The sequence below is a fragment of the Carettochelys insculpta genome, chromosome 15 (genome assembly GCF_033958435.1).
Source record: "Carettochelys insculpta isolate YL-2023 chromosome 15, ASM3395843v1, whole genome shotgun sequence".
Lineage (NCBI taxonomy): Eukaryota > Metazoa > Chordata > Testudines > Carettochelyidae > Carettochelys > Carettochelys insculpta.
The window spans coordinates 23119888-23144648 of NC_134151.1; the positions used below are offsets into that span (position 1 = coordinate 23119888).

The window sequence follows — 24761 nt, forward strand, 5'->3', positions numbered from 1 at the left end:
TGTAAAAGCCTCCCACAAAGTTTAAATTCTGGGCCCTAAGTGAGTTAGACATATCTGCTTAAACTTCAGTAAAATTCCAATCAGAAGCAAAAAAGAAGCAGCTCCCCACTAAAGTTGCCTGTCAGTTACCCTTCCAAAAAGGGCTTTGTCAGGTGTCCTTTTAAAACTTCTGGAGAGCATTTAACAATTAGCATTGAGGAGTTATAGGCTGCAACATTAGTCACTAGAGTTCTGCAAACATTTAAAGAAGCCTGCAAATACCACAGACTTTTCAGACCGAGAACAGTCATCCTCTGGCTGTAACAGTGGCTCTTTCGGGCTATGTTGTGAAAATACATTCCATTAAGCCCAACCTGGTGACAAAAGCATGAGAAATGTATTTCTACCTTTTTCAGGATTTTCCCATCAGCTGGCAGATGAGATTTCACGTATCTTTCCCCACACTTGCACCTCACTGAGCATATTCAAACAAATCCCTAACGCCATGACAGCCTGTTACTGAAACATAATTTAGTCCACATCTGCAAGAGACTTCCTTTCAGAAAGGTTTAAACCTGTAGGAGACCTTACTCTTTTCAGGTATAGTCCCTAGGAAAAATAGGTTATATAATGGGTCAGCACAGATTTTTATTATAATAAAGAAAAACAAGCTAATGGCACCTGCCACATTTTCATCCATACTCAGCAATCTCCAACAAACCAGCTTTGGATCTTGCGGCAGGTACATTGTAGAGACACAGCAGGGTAGGTGTGATTATCAGAACACATGAGGAACAATACAACTCCCAGTAAGATCAATGGAAATAATCCTCTCCTTCCCCACCCACAAAGCACTGCTTTTACTAGTAGTACCCTGACTGCTCATACAGTTCCCACAGTAAGCCCCAACCTAGAAATCATTTGAAAAATGTTACAAACAAGGCTGTGTTTGACAGGCAGACAACATCTCATGAAGACTGCCATGCTAGGCCAAACCAAGTGTGTATTAAAACTTGTCCAGCAGCATTTTAAGCCTAAGCCATTCTCTTAGGAAGGCTTTACAATTAAAATAACGATAATAATAAATGCCAGTAACTGGAGTTTTGGACCCTCTTGATTCTTCCACAGATTCACACCCTATGAACTTCTTCAGGCATCACTGTTCAAACCTGGGAGATTTATCAGAGGACAGAAATCCTTGCAAATGCTCCATCAGCTGAAGAGACTCCTTTTTTGCTAGGTTATTCACCATTTTAAATCCCTGTTATAGCAATTTCATAATCTTCTGAGTACAGTCCCCTAATGTCAAAAACATTCCCATTTTTAAAAAAAGTTGCTAACACATAATTTACATTAAATGTACCAGTGTTACATGCTAGAACAATGGATTAATCAAAACAAGCTTTCAAAATAAAGAAAAACTTGATTTTTAATTAAAAACATAAGAAGATTAAGTTAAGTTTTCTGTAGTCCTAAAAAGTAACAAGAGTATAAAAATATTTCAGTCGGTTTCAGAAATAGCCAGGTCTCTGATCACATAAAACAGAATAAGTAGACCCTTTTTTACTGAAAGTAGCTTTGTAATAGCATAGCCACAATACACCAAGCCCAGTCTCTGCCTCTGATGTAAACAACTGTATCCCATGCTTATATATTAAGGGTGGAAGGAGAACAGAACAGAATCTAAACGATTATGCAACAGGAATTTTCCTCTAAATTAAAAAACAAAAACAAAAAATAACCCCAAAAAAACAGCTGTTATCAAATCTTTAAATACTGCAACTGCCTTATTAAGAGAATTCTGTTGAGAGATGAGATGGTAGCAATGAAATAGAACCTTGGCCCGAGACAATGGCTGTTTTTTGCTACATTATCAATTTGGCAAAAATACTTATGCAAAAGAAAAGTGTGATTTTCCAAGCCAGAGTCTTTGCGCCTGACAGCATTAACCTATTGCATTTAAATTTAATTTCTGTTGGAATACCTTTGCCCAATAGATTTAGTTTCAGAAAGAACGGTCACTCCACTGTTACTGACAGGATGTGCTGTGTTGCACTACGTATCTTTCCGTGTCAGCCACAACTGGCTCCAACATAAAAGTCAAAAAGATTCACAAGGTCCAGATGACAATGCAGGGCAGTTACACAAGTAGGTGAGAGGTTATGAAGTTCTCTCTTTGTTTAAACATACACAGTGAAAGTCACTCCTACACTGAGAACCAGCACAAGATACCGCAGCACTCAAATCCCCCTTAGGCTTTCAGACTCAGGTTTAACCGGTGCATACTCCATTTGCCCGCCCTCTGCAAAGAAGGGAAATATATCACCTTCTGAATAATGGTGGTTAGCTAACAGAAACCTGACAGATTTCATTTGGCCAGGAGATGTGTATGCAGATAAAAATAACTTTTTTTTGTTAAGAAAGCATTAAACACTGTTTGTTTTTTTTTCTGGCAGGGTATTGGTTCAAAAGCCTGAAATGGATTGCACTGTAAGCAGTGCTCTCATTTGACTCTTCATCTAATAATGCTGAATTAACTTTTTTTTTTTTTAAATATTAGATATTGGATAATGAGGGGAGGGGGGAGAGCTGCTAGCTATCCAGGGCTGGCTTTTGCAGGGCAGGCTGCCAGCTGTCGTGGGAGTCAGCTCCCTGACACTGGCTGCAGCTGCCCACTCCCTGGGGCGGGCTGCCGCAGGGCCAGCTTTCTGGGGGAGGCTGTCGCCTGCCTCGGATGGGCTGCCCGTTGCTGCAGGACAGGCTGTCAGAACAGGGCTGGGGGAGCCACTATCCCACTCCCAGTTATCCAGCATTCCATTTTATCCAACACTGCCCAGCTCCCCCAGCTTAGCAACAACCCACCTGCTGGGCTGGGGGAGCTGGGCAGTGCCAGAGAAAATGGATAACTGGGGTTGTACTGTATTCTTATACCGGTTGTACCTCCTAAAACCGGCACTCTCTGGTCTGGTAATATCCGTGGTCCAGCAAGACCATGGATGGTCCTGGACCAGAGCATCCAGGCAGGAGGGTCAGCTGGGGGGTCAGGAGCAGTGCAGGGCAGGGGCCGGTGTCCCTTGGTAGGCCTGTGGGAGGGCAGCAAGGAGCCAGGAGCCAGGGCTGGGGTTTGGGCCAGCGCCCCCCATTGAGAGTGCAGGGCTGGGCCAGAGTTTGGCCACAGTCTGCAACAACTGGGCAAGGGATGAAGGAGGCAGGATGCCTGTTGAGCTTGGGGTCCCAAGGCAGGGGACCTCCCCTGGTCTGGCAAATTCTCTTGTTCAGGACTGTTCAGGTGCGGCCCATGTTGGATCAGGGAGGTGCAACCTATACCATAATAAAAGTGGTTTCTCTGAATGCCACAGTGTTTCTTTTCCTGGTGGTAATGGCATCCCAGGAGCAAAGCAGAATGCTGTCTTCCTCATCCACTGTGAAGGGTCTGATTTTCTGGAGGAATGAGCACCAACAGTGCCCACTGATTTCAGTGGGAGAGGAAAATTATCAACCCTTGCAAAATCCAAACATCTGTTAAAATGGTATTTGTGTGTCATTTCTAGTCCACGTGTGTGCTACCTTAAGGCTAAATCTGGTCCCTTTTAAAGTCAGCTGGAATTCTGCCATAGACTTCATCCAGGATTTACCCTTTAAAGACTTAGGCTGGGATTTTTGGAGGAGACGAAGGGATTTGGGCACCCCCCGCTCACTTGAAAAGATCAGCCTTAGAATCTTGCTACTTGTTTACTTTGGTATTTCGATTCACCTTTCAGCAGCTTGTGTGTGGAAGATTCCACTGAGGCAGTGCTGTCAGTGCTCCCACTGCTTATTTATAGACTAGTTTACAAAGGGTGCAGCATGCTCAGAGCTCTCTACTCAACAGAGACCGTGGCTGCTCAAAATCTCTGAAAAACCAGCTCACCAAAGATCAAGTATGGGGCAGCCTCTACAGCTAGTACAACAGCACTGGAGATTGTAGGTTCATACTTATGTGCCACCAGTAGCTTTCAAGCCAGGTTTTTTTTTTCCTGCAAGGAGCAGTCCTTGTTCTTTCTCCAGCCTAGCAGGAGATGCACTGCTTTATCAAAACCGTGTAATCTGAGTCTTGGTGTCTTCGATCTCCTTTGAACTCCTTACATGGTTGCTGTGTCGCCTGCTTCTGAATCTGAAAATGAAGGAGATTTGAGGGCTACATAACTTTTTACAGGAACCAGACATGCCACATTCTGCTTCCCAACAAAACCCCTAAAATAACGCAGCTGCAACCATCCTCCCATATACAACTGCAGAAAAACCCAATACAAAAGGATGTGATGCTCTGTAGAGAGACCCTCTTCTGGACTGGAGAAGGGTGGGAGTGACATGAAGGAGCTTCAGGAGGCAGGAGCGGGCCATGTGGGGGCGGGAGGGGCTCTAAACTGTCTCAGATTATAGCAGCAGCTCTTTTTCCGCCAAAAGGAAAGAATTATAAACACTGAAATCCTGTTTTCTGAGTACAGCCCAATTCCTTTCAATGCAAACAAAGAAGAAAGAGGTATTTAACAAGAACAACCCTGTTAAATGAACAGCCCTTCAATGGAGCAGAAGGGAAAACACAAAAACTTTGCAACGCTTTCTCTACAGGGTGGTATGTTGCCTCTCCCACCTTATCTCTCTAACACACATGTGGTCTAATTTACACAGCACCCTTGTGAGGGATACAAATATATTCCCTATTTTAAAAGATGCAGGGAAAGGCAGCCAGAGAAGTCAAGTGACTTGCCCTAAGCCTGGAAAGCTATTCAGTGGTAGTGGTTGGAACATGCCTGAGGCTTCCTCCTGATCCAAGTGCATCCAGCTCCCAATCTCTTATTCCAAATCCTGCCTCAAAACTGACTTCCGCAATGAAAAAAGGCTGTTATCCGTCTCTCTTAAAAATGATCTAAAACAGGGGTGGGCAATAATTTTTGTAGGGGGACACCCCCTAAGAATGTTGGTAAGTGGTCCTGGGCTGTACTTTTCTATTCTGTTAAAGGAGGAAATGTGAGGTCTTGGGCAGAGATCTGGGTGCAGGAGGTGGTGCAGGATCTGGGAGGCAGTTTAGGTGCAGGAGGGGATCCTGAGGCTGTGAGCTGTGGTTCAGGAGTGGGGTTCGCTGTCTTTGAAGGAATCTGGGTCCAGCATGGGGTTGGGACCTGAGCCCTGGGGTTGGGGAAGGTGGAAAGGGGTGCCAGGTGCAGGTTCTGGCCCTGGTTGGGTATTGCTTTCCACAGGTAGCTGCTGGCTGGTGGCCCAGTAGGCCACTCAGGTATGCAGGCTGTTTGCAAGCCATGGTGGCCCCACGCTGTTTAAAGCTGCCAGCTGCTGCTTTGCTGGGGCAAACGTATCTCTGCACCTCCTGGAGCAGGAGGCAGCAGGTCTTTGCACATGCCTATGATTGCAAGCTCCACCCCCTGCAGCTCCCATGGGCCAGTTTCTAGCCAATGGGAACTGTCAGGACGGGGGTGGGGGCAGGGCCTGGAACCCACTGCTTTTCTCCCCTCAAAGGAAGCATGCAGAGACACTGTGGAAACCATCTTGTATAAGAAGGCATTTCACATCCCTTACTTCTGCACACACACAAGAGCCTGTACTTTCCTTGACCTGTTTGGGAATAGCAGGAAGGATGAGCTCTACGGAATGCGTTAATGAACTGTTTGGAGTCAAGGCTCCAGCTCCCTAGTACCTGTTCCTCTTTGCTGATAATGGTTTCTCTTTGAGAAGTGATTTACGATCTCTAGCTAATTGCCGCTGACACTGGGCTTTGTTTGTGTAAGAGTATAAAATACTAGAGTTAGCTGCATCAAGCAGCCTTGCTGGACCTGGTTTTACTCATGTCCTGTTTGGCTCGTCTGTTGCCTTACGGAATTCAATAAAGCTGAATGTTAGCTGCCTAAACACAGAGAAGTCTTGTGCTTCAACAACACGCTTGTCCCAAAAGCTGGCCGTGGCGCTTCCAGGAGTGATGTGGCTGGTGCTGTGGCAAGCAGGGTGCCCGAGTGCCTCACTGCGCCACGAGACATTTTCCTCTGGCTACAGGGGCGCAAAGAAAAATGTTTGATGGGCTCCTTCCAGTTTACATGCCATATTTTGCTCACTCTGATCGAAGAGACATCGTGCTTTCTGGGATAGTCTGGGTTGTTCATCTACTTAAGATGAAACGAGCCCAGCGTAGGGACCACGTTTTTAGTTGTGCATTGTACAGCACCTGACACAGCTGATTGTACTTCTATAATAAATACTAACACTCCACTCCTTGACCACAATCCACTGGGCCACACTGTTCCCAAAGAACAAGAGATGTTTAAGTCCGTTAAACACTGTATACAAAGCCCACTAACAACAGTGAAGACCTCTAATGTGAGTACTGGAGCCATTTAGGATAACATTTCAGGCTTCCTCTCTGTTACATTTCAGGAGAGGATTCTGATTTTTGAGTGCTTAGTACAAGTCACTGTTGGTCTTGGTTCCAGAGAGTCTGAGCACCCACAGTGATTTCAATTGGAGTAATAGAAACTCAGCAATTCTGAAAAATCAGAGGCCTTCTGAAAAGTTTAGTCTCCTGGAACAGGCCTGTAAAATACTCATTTGTCATTTTGTTAGTCTTTAAAGTGCTACACGATTGCTTTTTCATTTGTTTAGTGTAATGGGGTGATGTTACTGAGCTGGATGCAACTATATTTTTCTGATCTACGGAGAGAATGAAATCCACTTACCCTTTTACCCTTAGCATCTGCTCAAAGGTTTCAGGGAGAGGATTTCCATAGCTTTCTGGGAGAAACAGGGTAAGGATCCCTATCAGCACAGTCAGGCTTCCCATGAGCATGTAAGGCAGGAATCTATCATAGGCATCTGGTGGAACGCAAGACATGGCAACATCAGTTATATACCAACAGTTACAAATAGAATAAATATTTAGGACATCGCTATGTTATATAAGTGGCATAATTTGCTGGCCAACATTTTCACTTAGAAATCAATGCAAGCAAATCCTAGACTGGAGTTACTCATGTAGCTGCCAACCCTAACAAAAGGTTAAAAATATGCCAAACTATAATAAGGGATGATCACATCTCACCAGCTCTATCTCATCTGTCTTGCCAGTTACTTCTCTGGCACCACTTGTGTACCATTTAACAGCTTTTACTTGCTGCTTCTTCACTTTAGGACAAATGTCTCAGCAAGATAAACACAGTTGCTAGTACCACTGTTGGAGGAAGTGACCCTTCAATAGTCTGTTTGCATCTGGACTTAAATCTTAGCCTCACTGTTATAAAACTTGAAAATCAAACTTCCTCCACTAACATCTAAAAAAAAATCTTGAGCGGAAGAGGGGAAAGCAACAGGCCTCATATGAGAAAGAGTGCACTGGATCTAGTCAGGATCAGGTTTGGAACTGGAAAATCACTATTACTTCTAGAAGCCTTACATTTGTGCACAAGTATTTGGTCAGGGTGCAAAATCTACAACCCACAATAGGATAGAACATTAGAGATCTTTCAGCAAAGGTTCAAACCAAGGAACCAGAGACTTTTTGATGCAGAATACAAGTGCTTCGGACAGGAAAATGTTATTTCTGATTGAAGAGCAAAGCAAGGATCAACCACCAAAAAGAGCCAGCGTTTGTGCTTTGACCTCCATCTTTGCCCAATAACTGGCTAAACAATAAGGCTCTATTTTAACTGAAAAAATATCTACAGCTCACAACCTTCACCTAAAGCTTATCTATTTTAAATTTGTGACTTCTTCCATTAGAGTGCCGAAGTCCTGCAGGCAGGCCCCTGGGACAAAGGAATCCAAAGGGTGAGAAAAAAAAAATCACATGTTCCCTTACTATAGGACTATCCTCTGTGTTATTACAAATAATTGTTTGCATTGCATTACCATTCAAGGATCCTGAGCAGGATCAGGGCCACATTGCCTTATGTGCTGAACAAACACAAAGAGACTGAAATTGAGTGGCCTTTTTCTGTTACAAAGAATAAACAGAAATCCTGGCCATAAGCCTCCAGTTTTGTGACAGTAAGGCTATGTCTACACTAGCCCAAAACTTTGAAATTCAAAGTTTACTAATGAAGCACTGAAATACATATTCAGCGCCTCATCAGAATGCCGGCAGCCACGGCACTTTGAAATTGACGCATCTTGCAGCCATGCGGCTCGTCCAGACAGGGCTCCTTTTCAAAAGGACCCCAGCAACTTCAAAATCCCCTTATTTCTAACAGCAGATAGGAATAAGGGGATTTGGAAGTTGCCGGGGTCCTTTTGAAAAGGAGCCCCATCTGGATAAGCCACACAGCTGCAAGCTGTGTCAATTGCGAATTTGCATGGCCATTTCGGAGTTTTGGGCTAGTGTAGACACAGCCGAAGAGTTGTGAAAACATTTGATGAGAGAAACATGCAGCGGGATTAAATTATTTGGAAATTTTACCATGTTCAAACATACGGGTAAGACTGTGTATGTGAAATTCTCCCCTCACTTTCTCTATCATCACAAATCAGGATGAACTCCCGTGAAGTAAATCAAGTTGCACTCATTTAAAACAAATGCTTGAGACACAAGAAAGCAGAATCAGTCCTTATATATTAATAAATTAGCAGATTTAATTTTTTTAAGTAAAAGGAAAATGTACATGCTTTGTTTGAATGATTGTATTCTTCAACAACACAGTGTTATTTTTATGAAGTTAATTTTTATTTTGGATTGCTTAAAAAAAGGGATTGTTAAAATTTGTCCATTTAATTTTTTTAGTACATTTTTAAAATGGGAATTCCACCAAATGTATTACTTCTCTTCATCCCTATAAACTCTTACCATTTGCTATGTTTTAACAAAAAAAAAGAAAAAGGCTATTGTCCATTTGGTTTCCAACACAAGTTCTTCTAGTTTTCAAACCTTAAGCATTGATTTAGCTGTGACAAAACAGAGCACAACTCCATATTTCTCCATTTTATCTCTTCTGTAAGGTTTCTTTAGAAGCACTCCTAGTCCAGGTTCATCTGGTTTTTCTGGCTCATCTTGGTCCAGTTTCTCTCAACTAAACTCACTAAATTCACTAACTTCTGTAAACTCTGAGGGCTGTATCTACTTCGGTGATTTTGTTTGTTTTCTGTTTGGTTTTATGAGAAACAATCGCAATCCAGGCACAGCCCATTTCCCTGGCACAACCAAATCCTTATGCTGCTTTAAATTACAAGAGGAAGCTGCATACCAAATTTGGTGGTCCCAGCTGGAGGAGTTCTTGATCCAACAGACAAACTCTCTAAAATATGCAGTTGATTATATATGTGAACAGAGCAACTGGGCACATCGTGGAAATTTTGCTCTACTATCATCACTGGAGCTACAGCAAATTAATGTCAGCTAAAGATCTTGCCCATAATGTTTATACAAATATTTAGTCACCTAAGAATGGCAAAGTGAAAGGAAATTTATTACAGGAGCAGCTGGGTCGCCTAGCAATTCCCACGGCAAGATCCTGCTTTCAGCTGTTTACAGCTTTGCCAGAAATTAACGTTTCAGGCTGAAGTTTTCCATTCCAGGTGTGTGTGTCAGGCTGAATTACTTATTATTACAGTAAACTCTTTCATATCTGGCATCCCATTACCTGGAACTCTGAAATAACTGGTGTTTTAACCACCAGTAAATTTTATTTATGTTTTCTGAAAGTAAATACAAATAAACACAGCAAATACAGTATAAGTTTACACTGTACAATACTACTGTTGTTGGTAAATAAAGTAGTTTGCATATGTTTTTGTTTGTTTCTTAGTATCTAATCTTATTTTTCTTCAGCATTATGCATTGCTAAGTATACCTCTCCATTATCCAGCATAGCTGAATATCTGGCAACCTCCCGGTCCCAGGGCTGCCGGATATGAAAGCGTTTACTGTATTATTTTAAAGTTTCAACAAAAATGGTTCAGCCATTTCAGCAAAGGAGGTTAGGGTAACTGTTTTGTTGCGAACATTTACCGTCCCCAAATGGGGAGGAAAGAGGAGGGGAGAGTAGGGGGCCAGGTGTCACCCTCACGTCCAGCATATGCCTTTCACCACCCCAGCAAATAACCACCTAAATCTGGCTGAGTTATAGGCCCCTAGAACACAACTGCAGGTTACCTATGCTCAGTGGAGTCTTGCTAGAAGCAGCTAAGCCTCTGAAGATTCTGTCCTCCCTGAGCATGCTCAATCTGTCACAGCTCCTCCCTGTGACAGACGGCAGGAGGACCATACTCACAGAGCAGCCGAGCGCAGCCCAACCCTGGGCTACAGGATTTGCCCCTGTAACGCCTGCTCCCAGTTAGGGTAGGACCAGGTATTGGACCTGAAAACAAGGAGCCTGTCTTGCCTGTGCTCTCAGTAACTCTCCTGCTGGCACTCAGACAGAGCAGAGGAGGCAGCTGCTTGATTGGAGTGCACAGGGGACAAAGGCAGGCCAGGAGAAAAGGAAAAGGAATAGACTCGGACAAGGCACCTGCTGAGACTGGGTCTGTCTGGGGAAGGAGACTGGAACTGGAAGCTAGAGAAGAGAGAGTGGCATTGGTTGATCAAGGACACTAGAAAGCAAGACATGGGAGGGTTTGGGGCAAGCTCGGATTGTTTGAGCCAGGAGACTGGGACTGGTTGGGCAAGCCTAGGAAGGGAGACTTGGGGTGGGAGGAGAGGGACAGATTGGAAGGGGTGGAGGGTCCATACAGAGGCCCATTGGTGCCAACTGGCAAAGGATTCAAGACCTGACAAACTCACTAAACCTAGCACACCATTTTAATGATAGTTATCCATAAAGAGAGGCTTGCGGGGTCTCTGCTGAAAGCCTGTAACTTCCTGATACTCAAAATCATTGTGTGGCGTGGGTCTGGATAACAGTCAAGGAACAACGTTACTACATTTAAAATTATACCCTTTGGGTTTTGAAGTGAAAGTGAGTCACCAGGGAATGATGCTGACCTGTTCAACAGGAAGAAGCTCTCACCTCTCTCGGATTAGTTGAGTATATAATGTTTTGCTCCGTTGCACCAACATAGCCGTCGCAAATGGCACACCCAACACGAGTGGATGCTTTTGACTTTAATCTCTCAGAGCCTCAGTTCTCCATTTATAAAATGGCAAATGAACAGCTAATTAAAGACTGTAGTAGCACCTACGTCCAAAAAGGCAGAATTTCCTTACTTTTGAGTGTTTGGCTTTGCAGCCTCAATACACTTAACACAGAGCTCTGTGAGTAATTCGATAAATGCTATACACACACACCACTGGGCACACTTTATACAGCATAGTTGCGAAGGACCACATTCGGATGTGTAGATTCTATGAGATTATTTGACCTGAATCTGCCTGTTTTTCAGCTTCCCAAATCTCTGGGCTCTTTTACGCTGACCACTATGGAATGAACACATTGCCTGTGCTAATCTGTCAGGCCACCACTAGGCCTTCTGTATAGAAGGCTCTTCTGAAGGCCCATTTGCACCATCATGCCCTGGGGAAACTAGCTGACTGAGAATGGCAAGTTCCAGGAGTGTCTGAGGCTACATCTACACTTGCTGTAGAAGACCGGCTGCTCCGGGTCAATCTTCTGGGGCACCATTTCATGCATGCAAGAAATGGCACATTCCAGGGCCAGTATCAACCCCAGAACTCCTTGCGAGCTGTGAGGATTAAAGAAGGTCGATGGGAAGAGTGAGCCCATCAACCTTCTGCTGTGAAAACAGGCCTGGAAGTTGATGGCTGCAAAGTCGATTTCTGGTACGCAATTGGTGCACCAAAAATTGCGTAGCAGCCATCGACCATCAAGGAAAGGGCAGACGTAGCCTGACATTAGTTGTCAAGTTTGCGCTATCATGATGTGGCAAAGTATCATCTCAGCCACTCTTATTTGTTTGCGTCACCCTTTGCTATACCCTCTTGGCCTTTGGATTGTGAGCAAGTGACTATTCCTCTTCTGTTGGAAGTACCTACCTCACTCAATGCGAATTAAAGGCCCTCTGTCACCACTGTTGTACCTGTACAAAATTGGAGTCACACCACTTATTTTCCTTGGTGTAAAACAAAATGACCCCAAATGGCAGACAGTGACTGAAGTTACAACATCAGGAAAGTTGTCTTAAAAATCACTGGAGCACCAGGACTTTGTAGCCAGCACCATTCTCTGGGGATCACTTTTCTGGGCAGTTTGCGCATATGCTTTTAGATTCAAATCAAACTACGGGAGACATCTCACCAAGGTAAACGAAGTAAGGAGCAATGATGCTGCCCACCCTGGAGGACATGGAAGCAGCTCCAACTGCCATGTTTCTTACTAAGGTTGGGTAGAGCTCTGCAGTGTAGACATAAAGCATTGAGAATGCGGCTGTGATCCCAAACTTCCCCAGCATCACCAGGAAGACAGACAGGACGTGAAGGTCTGAAATTAAAATGAAATAAGAATCAATAAAGCTACAAAGTTCCCATGCTCGTTACTTCCACTGCTTTTACCTCCCAAAGACTTCATTTTTTCCTCCTCTGTAGTGATAAGAGAAGATTAAAATGTTAATCTTCCATCCCTAGATTGTGGAGTCTATGACTTGAACAGGTAGCTTATTGTGTACTATCATGATTTTGGCCTGTCCTGCTTGAAACGCATTATGGCTCTGATTCAGCAGACCACAAAAGCACATGCTTAAACTTATCTCTAATCAGCAAAGCACTTAGGTTCCACTTTAGATGAACAGTTCAGATGCAGTTGTATCCTGTAATTTAAACAATTTTATGAGCTGGTCATCTAACACATAAACAAATCAATACTTTGATATTTAGATGTGTGGAGCACCCAAGCTCCCACTGAACTCAATGAGACCTGTAGGTGCTCAGCAGGTATGAACACAACCTCAGAAATCAAACCACAAATGACTGAGGTTTAGTGCAAATTTCACCCAGGAACTTTCTGATTTCAAAGCCTTTATTGCCACAGTTAGATTTCACTATAGGATGCATTTTATTTTTAAGTCATGAGTTGAAGATCATACCTGCGGGTACCAGCTGAATGAAGAGCACAACACCTCCTCCTAAGAACAAGGTGCCAGATATTGAATATCGCCGAGGTAAGGTTCGGAGGAGCAGCCAGGCAAATATATAAGCTGGAACCTCAACAACAGCAGAGAGGAAGCAGTTGACATAGGCATTTCCATGCAAGTTGGGAGTGCTGAGTGACAGTCCAAAGTAACCAACTGACGTTAACATCCTGAAAGATGCATAAAAAAAATCAAGTCTCTGCAGTATTACCCAAGATCATGAAACAGCATTATAGCAAACATCAGCATTGATAAGATAGGTTAAGAATTTCAATAACTACAACACAGTTTCTATACGTATGCCTTCACTCATACTTGATTGACAAATAGTAACAGAGAGGAAGCTGTGCTAGTCTATACACTATCAAAACAAAAAGCAGTCAAGTAGCACTTTAAAGACTAGCAAAATAGTTTATTAGGTGAGCTTTCGTGGGACAGACCCACTTCTTCAGACCATAGCCAGACCAGAACAGACTCAATATTTAAGGCACAGAGAACCAAAAACAGTAAGCAAGGAGGACAAATCAGATATGGTTCTCTGTGCCTTAAATATTGAGTCTGTTCTGGTCTGGCTATGGTCTGAAGAAGTGGGTCTGTCCCATGAAAGCTCACCTAATAAACTATTTTGCTAGTCTTTAAAGTGCTACTTGACTGCTTTTTGTTTTGATTGACAAAACTTTTGCTATTCCCGGATGCTTTAAAAAACACTCCCACACACCAGGTTTTGCTGCTGCAAGTGAAAGTACGAATGCTGCTCATTGGGGGTGGAAGTATTTTGTCAACAAAAGTGCCGACAAACAGCATTCACACTTGCTGACGTTCATCAGTGAGGCTGTGTCAGGACTGTCCTGTTGCTAAACGCTGCGTAGTGTAGACATAGTCTTTGTCTTTTGCCCCTGGAGCTTTTTATGTACTGAAAATAGACAAACACAATCCTCTCCACAGACCCCTACCTTACCTCTCCTGCCTACATATAATGTAGTAGATGACAGGCTCACTGGACGTTATTTATAATGGTGTTTCATTGTGATGGAGCCATTAACAATAGAGCGAATGAAGGAGGAAGTCCCAAAACATTCCAGTTCATTAAAGTGTGCCGTCTGCAACCCCATTTTTAATGAACCGCTCCCTAGAGCAAATTATATTAAAATACTTGGTATACGTATAAAAGCTCCACTGCAGCATTTCAATGTATGGTTCCGCAGAGAACTGGAAGATCAGACTTCAGATGCTGAACATCTCGATGTCTCACTCAAAGGGAATTAGCTAGCTCCTCTAGATGGGAGGCAGTGGAGTTTAGAGTAGTGTCTCAAACTATGTTCCACAGAACACTGGTGTTCTGAGAACACCTAACAGGTGTGCCTCAAGCGTTTGGAAAAGTACACGGATGGTTTGTATTTTCTGTTATTAAAACCACTTACAGTTGTACTTCTTCATTGCTGATACCTGGTTAAATTACTTCAAACTGGTTTTGCTATATATATTGCTGGGCTTTTTTGACAATTTTTGCTCATAGGCATTCCGCATAAAACATACTATTGTTTGGTGTTCCGTGGTCTCAAAAGGCTTAAGGAACACTGCTCCAGAGGAACAGCGCACAGTTTGGAAGTCAGATATTAGGTTCTAATTTTTGTTCTGTCACTGGCCTGCTGTGTGGCCTGGCATAACCCATTTGACCTCTTCCACAACACTCCCAAGAAAGCAATATTCACCTCAAATGGATGTTGTCAGGTTCAGGCTGGGACTTCGTTTTTTTTTTTTTTTTTTTACAGCAGCATTTTTAGTAGCCAATGTGCTATATCATCATGATGATGTGCTCATCATCAAAGCAGCTACCATGCACTTGGATCTACACTTAAGTGCACAAATATAGCCACACGCATACATCCACACTAAGTATACAAACGTCTACCTGCCTAAACCGGGATGCATGCACCTTACTGCAGGTGTTTGGCCACCTTATGCAGATTCCCAGGTTTAAAATAGGTCCTAGTTTAGGAGATTGGTTATTATAAAAAAACCACAGCAGACAAACAGATTGCTTTGTTTTACGTGGACTTTCAGATCACATAGCCACTTACCACAAAATCAATGACATAACAGTGACAACGGCAATGTTTTGGTTTCTGAACAAATCGAAAATGTAAGCTTTCTGTTGCTGTTGAAGCTTCAAATCCTGCATCTGAGGAGGAAAAAAAAACCCCAAAATCAAAATAGCTCTATTATCTGCAAAAGAGATCAGTCTAATCCATGAGACAAAAGTCTTAACACACAGGCATGGGAGGACAGAGGTTATGAAAATATAACCCAGTATTACCACTCCTAGGGCAGAAAATACATGATACCCTACCACACAACTGCCACACAACCAATTCTGCAAAAGGGTTTCATACGAGTTTTGATTACTCTACCCCCAGCAGCAACTTTTAGTTGTGCCACAGGGCATCACTGACACACCAGTACCAATTTGATCTGAAAAATCAGTTAGCAAGTCAAAAAATGGAAAATCTAAGAGGGAAAGACACTAACTCCTCCTTCGTGCCCAAAAGGGCACTCCCAGCACAGGTCTCACCAACACGGGTGTATACTGCCTGTATCCTGTGTATTCCTGTATACTGCCTATTCACGGCTCTCTCTATTTAGAACGCACAGATCAGTGGAAAACAAAGACTCCTCAGGCTCTGTTGACTGTTCAGCAGTGACCAGCTGCAACAGCACAAGGGAAATCAGATCTCAATCCTGAACTCAATTACTTACTCTTGGGATATTTACCACTATTGCTCCCCATGTTAGCAGAGGCTTGGACATCATTTGGTGCTGGAAGCAGACCCTCTCCAAGCACTCAAGCATGCACAAAGTCCTCTTTTCTGGATCCAAATAATTCAGAGCCTGGAGGCAGGGCTCCCACCTGAGCAATATATCCTGCCTGGATCGGCAGTGGCCAGAATCTGTTATTATTTAGTGGCCTAGGAGGAAGAAAGGATCTGGTGATCTCAGTGTAGGGCTTACTAGACTGGTGCCATTACTACAAAGGCCACTGCCACAACTGTACCAAATTAGCGTCAGGTGAGGGGCCAGCCAAGGAATGAATGGCCATAAAACAGATCTAATCTCTCAGTCCCAGGGGGAAGGTTGTATCACATTATTGGCCTGCCTGGGGATGCAGAGCTGAGCTACTAGTTCCTTGGCCATTCTTGTTTGGCTAGCTAGAAGTTTTCACTTTCTAGGAATGTTGGTCTGTAATCTCTCATGAGCTTTAGCAGAGCATATATCATGCAGGAATCCTCCAACAGCAAGTGCAGTGGCTGACATTGGGCTCAGCCATATGCAGTCTGTGGGGAGTGGGGCAGGGACAGCTGTACTGCCACTTAATTTGAGAGGTGGGAGGCAGTGATGAAAGACAGACTTTTATACTGGAGCCAGAAAAAGTCTCAAAGTTTTAAATGTGCAGCTGATCCACAACTATGAAATAAAGGAAGAGCTCTTCTTTCTCATGGCTACAACGGCTCACAGTTTCTACCCACAAAACACATTTTCTTTTTGAGAACAGATCTTCAGCAGCATCACCAAAACCTAAACAAGGCTTGAGCCATTTCTGTTGACAAGCAGCAAGTTCCTCAAAGAACACACTTTTCTTGTAGATAAGTCATAATAGCACATGGCTTTATACTGTGCCTTAGTATAAATGGAGCTTAGAAAATGTGGCTATTTAATATGAAAACAATACATAAAGTCTCACACAAAGCACATCAGGACTGAAACCAAGGCTCATAATCACTAACGAACATAAGCTTCTATCATTTGATTAAGCAGAGTAACTAGCCATCTTTTTTGGTCACAGAGCTAGCCGCTACAGGGAGACAAAAACACACAGCTTAGTTGATGTATTATTTGTGAACTTGTGCTGCAGTTAACATTCAAACACCAATAAGCTTTTGGGGCTAGGCATTATCCTTTGAAATTAAGAAGATTATTCAAGAGGCATCACGCCTATGAAAGTACTGAATGTTCTTAATTAAAATGGAATACTTTTATCACCAGATTAGTAAAAAACAAAAAAAAAAAAAAAAAACCCAAAAAACAAATAATATCACCCCTGCCTATCCCTGCTCACTCACACAGTGCACTACTCCAGAGAGAAAGAACTACTTAGCCATGGGGCAATTAAACTGCCCCCACACTATACATGTTTATTAATTAAGGGCGCTTTTTTCAGGGCGCTCTTCAGTGCTGTGCAGGGACGGATAGGCTCCTCAGTGAAGCCTTGCTTTCTCCTTTGGTGCCTCCTGCTGGTAGATGCATGAATGCACTACAAAATCTGGAGATCAGAGCAGCTGCTCCACATACATCCTCCCACCTGGAGGGGCTAAAATGAATGATCAGCTGTCAATAGTACATCCAACTGAGATGGAGAGAAATGCGCTTTAAATTTCTCATTTTTTGGAGTGAGGCAGCAATACCCTAACAATGTCCCTTCATTACACCAACGAGACAAGACAGTGCTGACAAAGATGGAGAAACTCATGGCTGAAGAACAGAAATCTCTCTACAAAAATACACATCAACTCCAGAGGCACTTTTTCAGCCATACTGACACAAATGAGCCATCTCCAATTGCCTGGTGTTACAACAGATACTGAACCTGGACAATTTACTGAACAATTAGGCTACCTCTACAACAGAGAGTTTTGGAGACAAAACTGGTGGAGTGTCTACACACAAAATGCGTTGCCAGAAAATGTTGACCAAAAAGCTGCGCAGACATTCTGGGAGGCCCTTTTGTCAACAGAGCGGATCAAAAGATCGATCTGCTTTCTGTGTAGATGCAGTCTGTCGACAGAAGTTTTGTCAGAACTTCTCTTCCAACAGTAACTTCTGTAGACAGACACTTCTACTGTAGATGTAGCCTAAGTGATTGAGCTGTGCTTTTAACTGTTTGGTGTTCTGGCTGATCAGAATGATATGGAAATGAATTGCCTGAACAGGAAAATAACAATGGCTGCTCGGTAGCAGATTAGAATCCCAGAATTGAAGAAATGGAAGAAAGCTCAAGAGGTCATACCAGTCATCTCTCCCTCCCCATCACCATTCACCACCCCAACCCTCCCGAAGAGGCAGGGCAAACAAAAACATACCTCTGTGGCATCAAATAGCAGAGCTGGGGCTACAATGCCATTTGTTTTTGCAGCCTTTTGGATGATGATTTCTGCCTCTTTAAATCTTCCCTGCGAGATCAGCCACCGGGGAGATTCAGGAATGAACCTGCAACAAGTTTCAGAAGGAGTGAGACAACATTTCCCGAACGATTGCCACTGCTGACTTAATCATCTTTATTAAATACACTTTTGGGATGGGTTTTTGCCATCTGAATGAAAGATCACTTCCTGAGTTGGGTCCAACTCAGATAAACACATGGGTCATTTTACCCATATGTTTAGTACCACTAACTTCAATGGTACTACTCAGGCAGACGGGGAACACCACACATGTTCAAGTGCTTGCGGGACTGAGCCCACTTCCTATAATTGTTTCTGAAATTACTTGTATTCATGGACTTTTTAAGGGGATCATTAAATTCCATTAGCGAGACAGAAGTTTCTTGATAAATGGCAAAAATTTTCAAAATGAGGTAGCATAAAAAATCAATCATATAAACAAGCTATTCTCACAAAGCTGTACACAGCACGCAAACACCACAGACTTGTGGTGGATACAGGTAAAGGACAGTGCAGACATACTGAAAGGCTACTTTGCCACAGGAAATTTATACACAACCTTCACATCAAAATAAAATAAAAAAAAAAAAAATCAGTCAAGTAGCACTTTAAAGATGAACAAAATAATTTATTAGGTGATGAGCTTTTGTGGGACAGACCCACTTCTTCAGACCATAGCCACACCAGAACAGACTCAATATTAAAGTGTTACATGACTGCTTTTTTGTTTTGATAGCATATAGACTAGCACGGCTTTCTCTGTTACTATTGATCAGCCTAAAAGAACAGTACCAGCGCCACTGTGTGGCCATGGTTGCATCTGACAGGTAAAATCCAACATGATAATGTAGGTTACTATGAAACACAGACTAGAAGGACATGCCTCTCCCTCCCCACTTTTTTAAAAATTCTAAATCCTAACAACTGTTGTCTCCTTAGTCAGTGGTAATTTCCCCTCTGTCTGGAATAAGAGATCAAAGACTACTGAGATACCTGGCTGATCTGAACCGTTAGCTGCTAGAACCCTTCTCAAAGGGTTAACATTTTTCTACTACCACTGCATTTCTTTACAGGTCTGTTAATGAATGAGAGTGCACAGCCAGCAGAAGCAAGAGATATGTAGAACCCCTCTGGAGCATTTCTCTTACCAAGCTTTTGAGAGGGAAGTTCTTTTTTCACTGTATAAAAAGAATGTAAATACATTGGTTCATGAGAGCAATGAATGCCACTGGCTGGCACTGTGCAAGCTTCCTTACCAACTTCTGCTGATGTACCTCAACCCCCACCTATCACCTCTCTGCTTCTCCAGTCTCTGACCCTGCAGTGGAGGATGAGACTCAAGGCAATTCATACGGTTTGTCTGCACTGCAAAACGTCAAGACCTAGGAAGACAGGTGTGAAACACAATTCACTGATACCCTGGGACATGACCCTGAATCTAGGTCTCCAGCCACAGGAAGCCAGCAAAACAATTCAATGAGCTCTCATGGGGATTACGAGGGCATCAAGAAGGCATTAGGACCCACCCAGAACAAGACGGAACCTCTGAAATCCAAATCTGGTGAAGTCATCACTGACAACGCCAAACAGACAGAGCACTGGGTCAAGCACTACTCTGAGCTGTACTCACGCGAGAACATTGTGGTTGATACAGCCCTCAATGCCGTCGAGCTCCTACCAGTAATGGACGAACTGGATCAGGAACCAACTGTTGACGAACTGAAGAAAGCCATCGACAGCATTGCAGTAGGAAAGGCCCCAGGCCAGGATGGTATACCACCAGAGGTAATCAAGTGTGCCACACACACTCTCCTGGAACCCCTACACGAGCTACTGTGCCTGTGCTGGAAAGAGGGTGAGGTTCCACAGGATATGCGCGATGCTAACATCGTAACCTTGTATAAGAACAAAGGAGACAGAAGCGACTGCAACAATTACCGCGGAATCTCCCTCCAAAGCATCACTGGTAAACTGTTTGCTCACCTCATCCTTGGTAGACTCCAGAAGATTGCTGAGAGGGTGTATCCCGAATCACAGTGCGGATTCCGCGCAGAGAGATCTACCGTTGACATGGTCTTCTCTCTGAGGCAGCTGCAGGAGAAATGCAGGGAGCAGAGGAAGCTACTCTATATTGCCTTCATCAACCTGACCAAGGCCTTCGACTAGGTCAGCAGGGATGGACTGTTCAAACTGCTTCAGAAGATAGGCTGTCTACCACGGTTACTCAAGATGATCCAGTCTTTCCATGAAGACATGAGAGGAACCATCCAATATGACGGCGCATTATCGGATGTTTTCAGCATCAGGAGCGGCGTCAAACAAGGATGCATCCTTGCTCCGCCATTGTTCATGATTTTCTTTGCGCTCCTCCTGAAGCACACCTTTGGATCTTCAACAGAGGGCATCTTTGTTCACACAAGATCTGATGGGAAACTGTTTAATCGTGCAAGGCTGAAAGCTAAGTCTAAGGTGCGGGAAGTCCTCATCAGAGATATGCAGTTCGCAGATGACGCTGCTGTAGTGTCACACACAGAAGACCAGCTTCAGAAACTGCTGGATCAGTTCTCCAAAGCATGCAAGGACTTTGGGCTTTCCATCAGCCTAAAGAAGACAAACGTACTTGGTCAGGACGTTGCTGAACCTCCATTAATCAGCACTGACAACTATTCGTTAGAGGTCATCCATGAGTTCGTTTACCTCGGGTCCACCATCACTGACACTCTGTCATTGGAGACTGAGCGAAATAGGAGGATCGGAAAAGCAGCCACAACTCTGTCCAGACTCAGCAAGAGAGTGTGGAATAACATCAAGTTGTACACCCACACCAAAACGCAAGTCTACAGAGCCTGCATCCTCAGCACCCTCCTTTACGGCAGTGAGTCTTGGACCCTGTATGCCTACGCCTGCCAGGAAAAGAGGCTGAACGTCTTCCACTTGCGCTGCCTCAGGCACATCCTTGGAATATCATGGAAGGACAGAGCGTCCAGCACTGCCATCCTTGAGCAAGCTGGAATCCCAACCATGCACACCCTCCTCAGGCAGCGGCGGCTCCGCTGGCTTGGCCACATCCACAAGATGAATGATGGAAGGATCCCATAAGACATCCTGTATGGTGAGCTAGTCTCTGGCAAAAGACCTCCCGGACGCCCCCAGTTGCGCTATAAAGATGCTTGCAAGAGGGACCTCAGGGAGGTAGACATTGAGCTGGACAACTGGGAGGAGCTGGCAGACGATCGCAGCAGATGGAGGCAGGAACTACACAAGGGCCTTCAGGAGGGCAAGATGAGGATCCGACAGCTAGCAGAAGAGAGCGAGCCCACAGAAAGCACAGTAAGGACCTGCCAGACACCCACTGCAGATGCAGCAAGGACTGTCACTCTCGTGTGGGCCTTCACAGTCACAGTCGACTCTGCAAATGATGATCCCAGATGGAACTACGAAGGGTGTGATCCATAGTCCACATAGACTGAAGGATGCCTACTACTACTACTGCTCATGGGGATTTACACCCGAGTGAGTTACAAGTTTTTCCAACAGGTCTGTTATGTTCAAATACCTAATTTTCCTCCAGTGCTCCCACTAACAAAATGATGCTGTGTGGGGCTGAGAAAAGGCAGGCAACACTGCACTGAAGATAAGGCAGTGCAAGCATTTCCATAATTAGTAGTATTATTTAAAATACCACTCCTCAGAGGAACAAACATCTGCTCAGCTCTCAAGGCTGGTGGTGATAACATAGAGTCACTGAAAAACATTTTTACTTAATCTCTCCAGCTACAATCAAACCAGCAGAAAGATGGAGTTGAACGGTATTTCACATCGGGGAGGGGGTATGTCTGTTTTGCTTTACTTAACAGTGAAATAAAGGCATTGATCTTTTCTAGGTCTTCATCGATCATGAATGAGGCTGCTTCAAAACAACAAGAAAGGAGCTCCCTAACAGACCAGTGCAAAAAGAACGATTTCACGTAACTTCTTTGAAAATAATACGTACCATTTTGGGGGTGAGAGACACAACTCACATTTCTCACTTCTAAACAACCCCCTTCTCCAGAAACAAGTGCATCGACTCCACAGATGCAGGGAACGAGCAAGCACAGCATCCCTCCTCTAATCTGACTACCATGCCAAACAAAACACCTGTCTTGTCTCTGGACTGTTTTCTCTTCACACTGGAGCTGTGTCTACACGTGCACGCTACTTCGAAGTAGCGGCACTAACTTCGAAATAGCGCCCGTCGCGGCTACACGTGTTGGGCGCTATTTTGAAGTTAACTTCGACGTTAGGCGGCGAGACGTCGAAGTCGCTAACCTCATGAGGGGATCGGAATAGCGCCCTACTTCGACGTTCAACGTCGAAGTAGGGACTGTGTAGACGATCCGCGTCCCACAACGTCGAAATTGCCGGGTCCTCCATGGCGGCCATCAGCTGGGGGGTTGAGAGATGCTCTCTCTCCAGCCCCTGCGGGGCTCTATGGTCACCGTGGGCAGCAGCCCTTAGCCCAGGGCTTCTGGCTGCTGCTGCGGCAGCTGGGGATCCATGCTGCAGGCACAGGGTCTGCAACCAGTTGTCGGCTCTGTGTATCTTGTGTTGTTTAGTGCAACTGTGTCTGGGAGGGGCCCTTTAAGGGAGCGGCTTGCTGTTGAGTCCGCCCTGTGACCCTGTCTGCAGCTGTGCCTGGCACCCTTATTTCGATGTGTGCTACTTTGGCACGTAGACGTACCCTCGCAGCGTCTATTTCGATGTGGTGCCGCGCAACGTCGAAGTTGAACATCGACGTTGCCAGCCCTGGAGGACGTGTAGACGTTATTCATCGAAATAAGCTATTTCGATGTTGGCTTCACGTGTAGACGTAGCCTGGGAGTGCAGAACTGTCTGTAGGTGAGCGAGGGAAAGTCCGTTTAAACTGATGTCAATTTAAAAAGGCATGAAGCAGGGAGCAATGAGTGCAAAGGTGAGAGACCAACAATCAAAATAAAACCCCAAGATGCGGCCCGTGAAATGGTCAGAGTTAAGGTGGAAGGGTTGGAGCTAAGGCTAGCCAGATGTGTTTTCAAAAACCAGTATGACAGCTGTCTGCAAAGAGGGAAAAAAGCAGGAGGAAACTGGTAAACTGTCACTTTCAAAGCCTGTTGCTGACACCTCTCGACTGGCAGAACAGGTAAAAGTAAAAATAATGTATTGTATAAGGGTCTAAGTAGGCAAGCTAATACGACTTACCTCCCTGAATGACCTAAAGCCAGTTAGTGGCTTGTCTGCATTCCCATCAAAAGCCCTATTAAGCAGGTATGTGTGATGGAACTGCCTTTCACATAGGGACCAGATACTCCTTACCCCCCGGATCCAATATCAAGAGACACTTCAGTGTGAGTCCATGGATTCAGCTGCATCACAGAAATAAAGAAACTCTGGGCATCAAACCCGAATGGCACTCAGATGTCACGCACCAGGGAGATATGTCCAGAGCAAGGTGCTCCGACCAGACCTGTAGCACAGGAGGGCAAGTTCACTGTTTGGCTCTCCCCTGCTCCATGGCTGCCACCCCACATCAGGGCCAGGGTTGTAGTGCAGATGTGAAGTGTGGTGATGTGGTGTTGGTGCCCCCTTCAGCTTCAGTTCAGAATCAAGTCCACCAACCATTTACTACAATGCTCAGAGGGCAACGCTCACCCCTGCTCAACATGGAGCTCCACACATTGGTTCAGCCTTGGGGCAGCGAGTCAGATTCCTGGCCAGTCAGTCACATTCCTGGGCAAAGTGGGGAATAGCCATCTCCTCCCCATCTCAGCTCACCCAAGTGCCACAACCAAGAAATAAAACTTACCTTTAAAGCAGACCCTGCTATAGGGGCTGTATTAAGACTTCACAGATGCTCACTCCCTTGCTGGGAGGGTCTGGAGCTCCAACATACGCCTGCTCCAATTTGGCATATTCACTGTCTCCTTTGCTCTTGGCTGTGTGCTCAGCCAGCCAGGGTTTAACAGGAAAGAGCCAGGTGCATGGCATCAGTAGCAAAAGAAAAGGTAAAGGAGCAAGGAGAAGAAAAGTGGGGAGGAAAGAGGGAAGGACCCATAGCAGCAACAGCTCAGAAATACAAGGGCTGGTTCCCATGAATCCAGGTGGAAACTTTTCCAAAGGGTTGTAAGATTCTTCCCTACTTTCAATTTGTATAAATGATATTCTGAAAGGTATCAGGCACTTTGAACCTCAGGTTGCCAAGCCCCAGGAAGTCAGGTCAAAGAGAAGACAGCATCCCCAGCCTCTAGGGCCAGCTAGGCTGGCACATCCCCTTAACAGCCTCCAAAGGGCTGAGAGAAAAAACAGGGTGGCACCAACAAAACCACAGAGTTCTGCTTAACCAGCCAAACAAAACTGCAAGATGTTCTGATGCTTATGTAAATCTCACCCTGGACAAGCTACTGACCAATCCTGAGCCCACAAATTTTTCCTGGGGTTCTGTTAGCCTAATTGCATTTCAGGTATAGACTTTGTTGTTTAAAATTAACACACTCG

At 44.5% G+C, this 24761-nt stretch overlaps 1 protein-coding gene across 1 annotated transcript in view; it reads right to left on the reverse strand.

The window, feature by feature from the left end:
• Positions 1 to 614: 614 nt before the first annotated feature.
• Positions 615 to 24761, reverse strand: part of SLC22A4 (solute carrier family 22 member 4) — a 55244-nt gene continuing 31097 nt past the window's right edge. Inside the window, exons 5-10 of the mRNA XM_075009782.1 lie at positions 18168 to 18294; positions 15114 to 15214; positions 12988 to 13202; positions 12204 to 12386; positions 6702 to 6837; positions 615 to 4132 (exon numbers count right to left, since the gene is read on the reverse strand). Of these exons, the coding sequence (XP_074865883.1) occupies positions 4051 to 4132; positions 6702 to 6837; positions 12204 to 12386; positions 12988 to 13202; positions 15114 to 15214; positions 18168 to 18294 (844 nt within the window). The 3' untranslated portion in view covers positions 615 to 4050. The remainder of the gene's footprint in view (positions 4133 to 6701; positions 6838 to 12203; positions 12387 to 12987; positions 13203 to 15113; positions 15215 to 18167; positions 18295 to 24761) is intronic.